The 9,974-nt window shown below is 59.2% G+C and overlaps 1 protein-coding gene across 5 annotated transcripts in view; it reads left to right on the forward strand.

The window, feature by feature from the left end:
• Window positions 1-658: 658 nt before the first annotated feature.
• Window positions 659-9,974, forward strand: part of LAT2 (linker for activation of T cells family, member 2) — a 15,038-nt gene continuing 5,722 nt past the window's right edge. For 4 of the 5 annotated variants that reach the window (XM_014548508.1, XM_014548506.1, XM_014548507.1 and 1 more), the window contains exons 1-8: window positions 659-1,142; window positions 5,393-5,507; window positions 6,014-6,053; window positions 8,316-8,359; window positions 8,537-8,582; window positions 9,096-9,133; window positions 9,391-9,426; window positions 9,505-9,535. In XM_014548508.1, the coding sequence (XP_014403994.1) occupies window positions 5,414-5,507; window positions 6,014-6,053; window positions 8,316-8,359; window positions 8,537-8,582; window positions 9,096-9,133; window positions 9,391-9,426; window positions 9,505-9,535 (329 nt within the window). In that variant the 5' untranslated portion in view covers window positions 659-1,142; window positions 5,393-5,413. Of the gene's footprint in view, window positions 1,143-5,384; window positions 5,508-6,013; window positions 6,054-8,315; window positions 8,360-8,536; window positions 8,583-9,095; window positions 9,134-9,390; window positions 9,427-9,504; window positions 9,536-9,974 lie in introns of all 5 variants that reach the window. The other variant, XM_014548509.1, reaches the window with a different exon arrangement.

The raw sequence follows: 9,974 nt of genomic DNA on the forward strand, positions 1-9,974 counted from the left end.
TGTGTGAGTGTGTGTGTGTGTGTCTGAGTGTGTGTGTGCGTCTGAGTGTGTGTCTGAGAGTGTGTGTGCGTGTCTGAGTGTGTGTGAGTGTGTGTGTGTGTGTCTGAGTGTGTGTGTGCGTCTGAGTGTGTGTCTGAGAGTGTGTGTGCGTGTCTGAGTGTGTGTGAGTGTGTGTGTGTGTGTCTGAGTGTGTGTGTGCGTCTGAGTGTGTGTCTGAGAGTGTGTGTGCGTGTCTGAGTGTGTGTGAGTGTGTGTGTGTGTGTCTGAGTGTGTGTGTGCGTCTGAGTGTGTGTCTGAGAGTGTGTGTGCGTGTCTGAGTGTGTGTGAGTGTGTGTGTGTGTGTCTGAGTGTGTGTGTGCGTCTGAGTGTGTGTCTGAGAGTGTGTGTGCGTGTCTGAGTGTGTGTGAGTGTGTGTGTGTGTGTACTGCACACCTCTTTTTTGGACTCTTGCTCCCTGAGCATCTGGCTCTGGCTCTCGCTCTGCACCTCTGACAATCGGTCTCTCTCTCTGGCGCTCTGTCTTCCTGTGTCTCCCTCTCCCTCTGGGTCTGAGACTCTTGGTTGATCGCGCGCTCAGCCCCCGCCTGTCTCTCTCTGTCCCTCTCTGTGTCTCTGTATGTAGTGCGTGTACCTCTCTTCCTCATTCTCTTCCTGCCTGTTGATCTTCTTCTCTGTCTCTCTCTCTCCGCGATTCTGTCTCTGAGTTTGTGTGCGCGTGTTTTTGGTGTTAGTGTGCATTTGTGTTCTTTAGCGTGTGCTTCTCCACGTCTTCCTACTGTCGCTGCCTGTGTGTGTCCGTGTGTGCCCTTCCATTTCATTCTTCCTCCCTGCCCCTCTGCGTATCTTACTCTCTGTGTGACTTGTGTTTACACGTGTGTGCTTAGCGTGTGTGTCCATAGCTTTCTTCTCTCTCTCTCTCTCTCTCTCTCTCTCTCTCTCTCTCTCTCTCTCTCGCATGTGTCTCTCTGTTCACACCAGAGCCTGTCCGGCAGGGCAGCGGATGTGTGAGGGATGATTCAGTGGCTGACAGGAAGCCTGCCGCCTTGCTTGCTGCCCACAAGTATCTGTGGTGTTGGCGTCAGCTCCTGCAGGTGTGTGGGCTCAAGATGAGGTGGCCGCAGTGAAGAGCCCCCAGCTCTCAGGTAAGCCTTTCCCGGAGCACCTGGAGCCCAGCCCTGAGGGCAGGGGTCCTGAGGCTGCCCCGACCTCCGACACCCCGTGGGGGTTGGAGTGGCCGCCCCTGAGCACTTGGCGGCCTGCTGGGTGAAGTGGGAAGATGTCGGGACGCCTGACACCCCTTCCTTTGGCCCCACTCCTGCCCTGGTGCCCCTGACTAGGGAGCCCTCCCCCTGGACCCTGCGGCACTCAGAGAGGCAGCCTGGTTCTGGGCCTTCAGCCACTTCCCTGCCCTCACCTTCCCCAGCCCGGTCTGCAGTCCTAGGAGGCCTCCAGGGTGGGCCCCTCACTTCCAGAGACTGTGAGGGGCCAGAACAGTGGCCCCCGGTCCATGCCCATGAGCTTAGGTTTCTTCATCTGTAAAATGGAACTGATGTCTCAGACACGGGGCTACGCACGGGAGAATGGTGAGACTCTACGGCAAGCGTGCCTAGGTCCTGCCCCAGGCCGGACGGAGGCATCTGTCCCTGCCGTCCCCCCCAGTCCCCAGCCCGGCCGGCCAGCTCCCTGCTGGGGTCTGAGATGTAAGCCCTGGAGAGCTCCCTGCGCCCAACTCTCTCAACAGGTGGCCCTGGCCTTCGCCACCCTCCACTCCTGCCCTGGGACAAGGGCTGCCCAGGCCCTGCACCAGTCACCTGAGCACTGAGAGCCTCTGTTAGAAGCCCCTGGGACGGCCTCATCTGAAGGCCAAGTTATTGGGGAAAACGAAACAGACCCCAGAGCAGAGCCCAGTGGCTAAAGCCTTTTGGGGGCTGAGACCGGGGCCTCTCTCTCCACCCCCAGCCTGCCCTGCAGCCCTGGTGGGCCTCAGTCCCCCCATCGACAGCATGACAGGTGCCGGGGAATGGGCAGGATCATCTCCCAGGGCCTCTCTGGCGGGAGGCTCAGACACCGAGGCCCACCCCGCGCAGCACTGAGGGCTTTCCCACACAGCTTGTCGCAAACCTTGTTCATATGAAAACTGCCCACTTCCCTTTGTGCTATTTTGGCCTGCAGAGCCACGGCCTGTAACAGCCGCCCTCCTACCCCACCCAGCCCTGCGTGGCTTCTTGGGGCCTCTCCGGGGGCCCAGCCGCTCTCCCTCCTCCCTCCCCGCCCCATCTGCTCTCGGAACATGGGTGGGAAGTGACGAGAGAGGGCATAGGAGTTTTACTCAAATTAGTCTATTTTAAAAATGTATTTCATGATTCTTAAAAATATAAGAAAAAGGCAAAGGAGCGTGGCCTTCACAGGCAGTGTGCCCCGGGCTTTGGTCCTGCTGCCGTGACCGGCCAGCTGTGTGAGCCTGGACAGAGTGCTCCCCTCTGCGCCTGGTGTCTCTGAGTGATGCTGTGGGTGAGGGGCTGGGGCAAGAGCCGTGCTCTCTTCCCCTCCCAGCCCCTCTCAGGTCCTAGCACAAGGCCCACGTGAGGCAGGGGAGGGAGGCTCGGGCCTGCCTGTGTGGGGAGCAGTCAGAGAAGGCTCTGGAGACCTTCTCCCAGACCCAAAGGCAGCTCTGGCCCCACCAGGCGGCTGCTGCTCCTGCCCCGGGAGCCGGGTGATGGCCAGTCATGACAGTCCCGGCCAGCTGTGCCCCACCTGCCCCAGCACCTTCCATGCCTCATCTCGATGCCAGGTCTCATGTGACAAACCCAGGAAGAGTGTCATTCTTCCCCCACTTAACAAAGGGGCAACCAAAGGCCCGTGACACTGGGATTCAATTTTTGATCCTGGCAGAATTCGCATTCTCCTCCCCAGCCTCCCCCAGTGCCAGGGGGCGGAGATGGACCAGGGCCACCCCTGAGGGTGCTTCACCTCCGGAAGCAAAAGGGCTCTCCGATAGTCAGGGTCCTCTGGGGTGGAGGCCACCCTTCCGCAGAGGTCAGCAGGTCATGTCCCAGGGCTCCAAGTGCCGGCTCACGTCTGGAGTCTTAAACAGCCCCTGGGGGTGGCCGGTGGTGGACTCATGTCCCAGCTCTCGCAGGGGGCATGTGTGCGACCCAGCCATGTGTCTGTGCCCACGTCTCCTTTCGGGACAGAAAGAGACACCCTGCTAACCAAAGGACAACGTTATCGAGGATCCGGAGCCTGAGAGAGCTGTCCAAACTAGCCGGCCAGAAATAAGACCCTCCGTGCCTTTCTCTTAAGGGAGCCCCAGCCGTGAGCCTGGCTGGATGTGATTGACTCCCATTTTACAGATGAGAAAACTGAGGCCAAGAGATGCTGAGGCACAGACAGGAGTTGACCCCAGGCGTCCTCCCTCTAAGGCAGGTGTTCCCAACTTCCAACAGCCCCTCAGGAGGCAGGGCAAGCTGTGCAGACCAGGAGGGCAGTGCCCAGCCCCTGAGAGGAGGGGAGCGGATCCCCTCAAACAGCATCGGGTGTGACAGGGCCAGTCCTTCTCCCCACCTGGAGGCTGCTCTGTGGCAAGATTTGGGAATTCCCGTGTTCCCACTGACTCACTCAAAACCACGTCTGGGGAAGGAGAGGTGGCTTCTCTGGGACGGCCCCTGATGAGGCTCCGCACTGCGTGGAGCTGTCTTGTTGGCTTTGCCCCAGATTCGGGAGCTCCAAGAAGTGAGGGGACAGCCGGGGGCACACAGGCCTCCCGGGAGCCCGAAGCAGGAGGTGGGCCCATCTTCTCCCTAAGCCTCACCCTCCCCAGCTGTAAAGAGGGGGAAGCCCTCCTCCCAGGTGCCAGATGCAGGAGGCACAGGTGTGCACAGAGTGGGTGCTCAGTGTGGAGGCTCCGCGCACCTGGGGCACCGGCCCCTCAGACAGCCCCTGCTGCCCTCAGCTGTGTCCCGGCTATTTCGAGGTGGCTGAGTCTCTTGATAGTTTCAATGATTCTCCTTGGAAACCCCCTCAAGGGGGCTGAACTTGCCTTCACCAGACCCTGGTGTGCAGATTTGATCACCAAGACCAGACAATCAGAGTGTGGCCCTGAGGCTGTGGCTGGGACCAGCCACTAAGACAGCAGCCAGCAGGCAGGGATTCAGGGCCTCCTTGCCCTGTAGCCTCTCTCCTCCAGCCCCACATCCCACCATTAGCCACCATGGGCCATACACCAGGTCCCTCTGAGCTCATTTCTCGCAAGCTCGTAAGCCCACCTCCTCCAAGAAGCCTTCCCTGATCTCCCTCCTCCCAGCTCCCAGGGCAGGAGGAATCTGGGTGCACGGATTTTTAATGAATGGAAATCCTGCCCCCAGCTCCTCCGGGAGGCCATGGATGGGGTGGAGAAGCGCCCAAGGTTGGGTGAGGGCTTCTGGGAGGTCCCATGCAGAAGGGTCCACAGACTCCACGCTTGGGGAATAAAGCTGGACTTATAGGAGGGAGGGGATGCAGTGGCAAAGCCAGAGTTAGGGTCTGGATACTGGAACCTGAATCCTGTCTTTCCACTTAGCACAGTGGTTCTCAACCTTCTGGCCCTTTAAATACAGTTCCTCATGTTGTGACCCAACCATAAAATTATTTTCGTTGCTACTTCATAACTGTAATGTTGCTACTGTTATGAATCGTAATGTAAATATCTGATATGCAGGATGGTCTTAGGCGGCCCCTGTGAAAGGGTCGTTCGACCGCCAAAGGGGTCGTGACCCACAGGTTGAGAACCACTGACTTAGCAATTGGGAGATGTCCGGCCTCCGCTTCTTTATCTGTGAAATGGAGCAAGCCCCTCCCTCAAAGGGCAATTGTGTGGATTAAGCGAGGGTGTATGCAGGAGTGTGGACACGCACATGGTGCTGCCTGGTGGGTCCCCAGAACCTTCCAGCATTTACCACGTGTTGATGCTGGCCTTGGGGGGTCACGAGTACAGGTCTGGGGTCAGACGGAGGAATCGGTCTGGTCCTGCCCTGGCCCTCCAGCAGGGTGGAAAGGGTGCTCCACAGCCTAGACCAGCCGTGGGCAAACTACGGCCCGCGGGCCGGATCCGGCCCGTTTGAAATGAATAAAACTAAAAAAAAAAAAGATCGTACCCTTTTATGTAATGATGTTTACTTTGAATTTATATTAGTTCACACAAACACTCCATCCATGCTTTTGTTCCGGCCCTCCGGTCCAGTTTAAGAACCCATTGTGGCCCTCGAGTCAAAAAGTTTGCCCACCCCTGTCCTAGACTCAGCTGTGAGGCTGTCAGGGCCAGTGGGGGTGAGAAGCCTGAGAGTGTGGGGCTGGGCGGGTTCCGAAGGGGTAGCCCCCTAGCCCTCCCACCCTGGTTCACGTGGTAGCGTTGCAGGAAAAGTGCACAGGAGCCGACATGAGTGCAGAGACGGAGCTGCTGTGGCCCGGGGTGGCCTTCCTGCTGCTGCTGGGGGCGGTGGCCAGCCTGTGTGTACGCTGCTCCCGCTCAGGTAAAGGCGGGATTATGACGGGGAGGGGTTGGAGTATGACGGGGAGGGGCTGGGAAGGGGAGCTCATGGGCGCAATGGAGGAGAGGACAGTATACCCAGCAACTCTCACAGGCCAGGCCTGGCTGTGTTTGGGAGGGGCAGTCAGATAAGCCTCACAAGATGGGGGTGACTCCCCCGAGGGCTGGCCCCAAACTGCACCTGAACACCATCAGTCTGGTTCACTGGGGGGCTTTGGGTTTGCTGGGTCAAGGGGTATGTCTGGGGCGGGGTTTGCTCTGGACAAGGGAGGAAAGGCTGGGCTGGCTGCCTGGGGTGTCCACCTTCTCTACACTCCGCTCTCCTAAGTAAGTAGTGAGAGACACCACGTCCATGTCCGGTGGCCCTCAGTGATCGGCAGGCCCCCGTGTCCTGTCCTAGGACAGGGCACAGGCAGGCAGGATGGGGGGCCTTGGGTGTCAGTTCCACCCTGGCTCTGGACGCTTGCTAATCTGGTCCCGTTTTTGCAGGTGCGAAGCGACCGGAGAAAATTTATGAGCAGAGGAACCTGTGAGTGCCTCCGTGTCCCCGGCCCAGTGACTGTGCGCCTGGGGTGCGGGCACCCCCTCAGGCATCCGGCATACTGTGCCTCACCCCTTTCCTCACACCTCCTCCAGGCTGGGCTCCGGGGGGTCCCGAGCAGTCAGGGAAGGAGAGGGGGCACCCAGGGCTGCCCAGGCCCTGCCCCAGCCCAGTCAGCAAGGGCCTCAGGAGGAGGGGCTGCCACGTCCCCGCTGGCCCAAGAGCATCTGCAGAGATCCTCCCTGTGAACCCAGCCCGGGGCAGCCTGCTGTGTGGGTGGGGGTGGGTGTCCAGAGAGGAATTCGGCCTCTTGGTGCCATGAGGGGCTGGGGGTGTGGGGCAGACACTGGGCACAGAGCAAAATGTGAGCTGTGTCTGAGTCTTCCTTGGAAAATGCTAAAGGAGCCAGGGAGGATGTGGGCATGTGTCTGGGGGGATTAAGGAAGGCCTGATAGAGGAGGTGGGAAAGATTTTAAGAGAAAAAGAGGCCAAAGGGGATATTCTAGAGGGAGAGAGAACAGTGTGGGCAGTCGCTGACATAGGACCGGGTGGACACTGTCTTACAGGGATGAGGTGGCAGGTACCGTGTGTCTCGGGGGAGATGAGCTGGATGAGGCCTTGACTGTGGGAGAGGCCTTGGTCTTCGTTCTAAGGACCAAGGGGGCCACAGAAGTGCTGGAAGCAGGGGCTCCTGTGCAGCAGGAAGGAGGGAGGTGGGGCAAAGATGCAATGGGGTCAGTGAGCCCAGTGGAGTGGTGGGGCTGGGAGATGGAGCTCCAGGCACTTTGAGGGCAAGTGGGCCGCGCTGTGAGTGTTGGGAGGGTCAGCTGTGCCAGACCTTGCAAACCAGGGGGCCACCCTCAGACAGCCCCAGGCAGGGGGCAGCGGCCATTGGCATCCTGACATTGAGCAGGCGGGTGACTTGATGGAGGGCCTGTGTGTGAATGCCCACGCACACCCACACGCTCCCTGCACACTTGCTCAGGCGTGCACTTCTCACACATGCGGCACTGTATGCACACTCGGGTAGCTACTCACGCACAGATGGGCACACACGCCTTTTCTCATTTCCTTTTGCAACTGAAAAACCACAACGAGATTTGAAAATAGAATTTCCCCATCCAGCCAGGCCCACCCCGGGGGCAGGACCAGGCATCTTTGGCCACTTGGCTGTCTAGATCGCTAGCCCACAGCCTCCACCAGGAGTGGGCTGGGCTCCCTGGCGCCCCTACGCTCCTGCCCCCAGGCAGGCCTCCTCAGAATCTCCCCTCTCCGCTCCCCCTACCCCGCAGCCCCTGCCCACTCAAGGCCCCTAACTGATCTTAGACTGTAGACGAAAGCTCCTCATGTCGGGGTGGGGAAATGGTGGGAGGAGAGCTTGGGTTTCCCCACCTCACTGGGGTTCAGTCCTGCCAGCCTATGTGTGCCAGGCCCAGCTCCTGCATCACTTCCTCCGGGAAGCCATGCCTGGTTCTCTCCTGTGGATTTAGACAGAGCATCCTCCCTAAATCACGTCACCCCAGCCCCCAGCACTCCAGGAGCTCCTAGAAGCCTGGGCCAGGCACCCATATTAATCCAGGGGAGACGCCAAAATGCTTTAATGATTAGCTGATCTGTTCACCATCCTTCGTGGTGGCTTCCATTCTCAAAGGCACTTCATGGTCCAAAATGGCAGCGAGGGCTCCAGCCCGTATCTCTGCATTCCAGGTCGTAGTAAGAATGAAGGAGAAGGACAAAAAGGCTGTGCCCAGTTGTCAGTGAGTCCTTTAAGGAGCTTTCCTGGAACTCCCAACAACCTTGGCTTGCATTTCACTGACCAGAGCTTTATCACGTGGCCACAAGTAGGTGCAAGGGAGGCCGTGATATAAAGTCTTTTAGGTGGGCCTGCTGCTGGCTACACAAAAGTCAGGGTTGTGCTTCAGAGGAAGAAGGGAACCTAGACAATGACTAGATGCCTTCATACAGACCCTCCTGGCCATCTCTGGGGGTTCCTGGGTACCCCATGTTGAGAAATGGGTCTTTTGGGCAACTGACTCTAGGCCAGGGCCATGTGAAAAGGGTGGGCACCCAGTGGGCAGGGCTCTGGCTCTGAGACCTGGAGGGGTGGCAGGCAGCTCCTTCTCCTCACTCTTGCCCTACTATGTGCCTCCTCTCTGTTCCTTGTCCCCCTCTGTCCATCTCTCCTGTCTCTCTGTCCCTTGGGCTGTGGGAGGCCAGGCCCTAGCTCAAAACAGTCCCATGTGTTTCCAGGCAAGAGAATCAACAGAACTTTGCAGTGACCGGGACCTATTCCTGTGAGTCCCAAACAGAAGGGTCCAGGGGCTGGATTCAGGGTTGGGGGAGGGGGGACATATCAAACTCCCTTCGTCCTGAAGGGGTGGCCATGCCCGATCTGGTAGGGTGAAGGGGTGAGGGACCTACACTGGCAAGCTGACATTGGGGTCCAGCTAACACCCCCTCGTCCTTTGCAGTGGCCAGGCCCCTGATGGACACAGCCTCTGACCTGGCACCAACAAGGTAGGAATGAGCCCCTTGGCCTGGACCCAGAGGGGTCACAGCCCCGACAGGAAGTGATGAGGAGGACGCTGGGGTCCCCACCTGGCTGAGCCCAGGCCAAGACCTTACTTCCTCCTCAGACCTCAGAGTTACAGTGCCTGATAGAGAAGGGCCCCCCTCCATCCAGGAGGCTGGAGGGCTATGGCCTTCAAATCCCCCAAAACCCTAGAGCAGTGGTTCTCAACCTTCTGGCCCTTTAAATACAGTTCCTCAAGTTGTGACCCAACCATAAAATTATTTTCGTTGCTACTTCATAGCTGTAATGTTGCTACTGTTATGAATCGTAATGTAAATATCTGATATGCAGGATGGTCTTAGGCGACCCCTGTGAAAGGGTCGTTCGACCGCCAGAGGGGTCTCGGCCCACAGGTTGAGAATGGCTGCCCTAGAGCCATCCCCCTCCCACCTCCAGCCCCCGTGGCTCCTCCTCAGCCCCTCCCCCAGTCCTTGCCTCACTGCACCCCTCCCTTGCAGGAAGGATAAGCTGCTGCAGTTCTCCCCCAGCCTCGAGGGTGAGTGAGCCGCATACACAGGTGTGGGGCAGGGGTGAGGTGGGACTGAGACAGGTGACTACCTGGTGGGACAGGTACTGTGCAGACGTGCAGGGGAGGCGTGGGGGAGGGGAGGCAGGGGAGCCAGGCCTGACAGGGAGGCCTTTGCAGGAGACATATACGCCAGGCTGGGCGGCCTGAGGGGATTGGCCTAGTGGGGGAGGGGAACGAGCAGGTGCAAAGGTGTGAAGGTAAGAAACCCTTGGCCTTCCTTCCAGATTCTGCATCACCAAGGTACCTGAACTTCAGCAAAGGTAGGTGGGCTCCGGGGGTTGGGGCTGCAGTGGGGGCCACCTCCAGGAGCGTGGGCCTAATTCCGCCTCCTCCTGCAGGAAGCAGACACGGATCAGATGCATCCTACATGTGAGTGGCCTTCTCCCAGCCCTGCCTGGACTTCCGTATTCAGGAAGGCCTCCTGCCCTAGACCCCCCAGCCAGGCGCAGGCAGGAGCTCGGTAGCACTGTTCCCCTTCAGGTGGCTCAGAGGGTGTGGGGACAGTGGCAGGGACATGGTCCTGCTCAGAAGGGCCTGTGTGGAGGGATCATCCCGCATCACCCAGTCAGAGACACGTCACAGGGGCACCTGGAGCCCCTGAGAGGAAGGGCCCTCGGATAGCTCCTCTCACAGATGGGCAGACTGAGGCCCAGGGCAGGTCTGGGTCACATGGCAAGGCGCTAGTGCCAGGCTGTCTCCCCCTCAGCCCCGGGATGGCTCAGGGGTCCAGGGAAGTGGGATGGGGGGATGGGGGCGACCCTGGCCCAGCCCCCATGGGCCCCTGGGGGAGTGATGGCTGGAGCAGGGC

Source organism: Myotis brandtii, unplaced genomic scaffold (genome assembly GCF_000412655.1).
Source record: "Myotis brandtii unplaced genomic scaffold, ASM41265v1 scaffold510, whole genome shotgun sequence".
Lineage (NCBI taxonomy): Eukaryota > Metazoa > Chordata > Mammalia > Chiroptera > Vespertilionidae > Myotis > Myotis brandtii.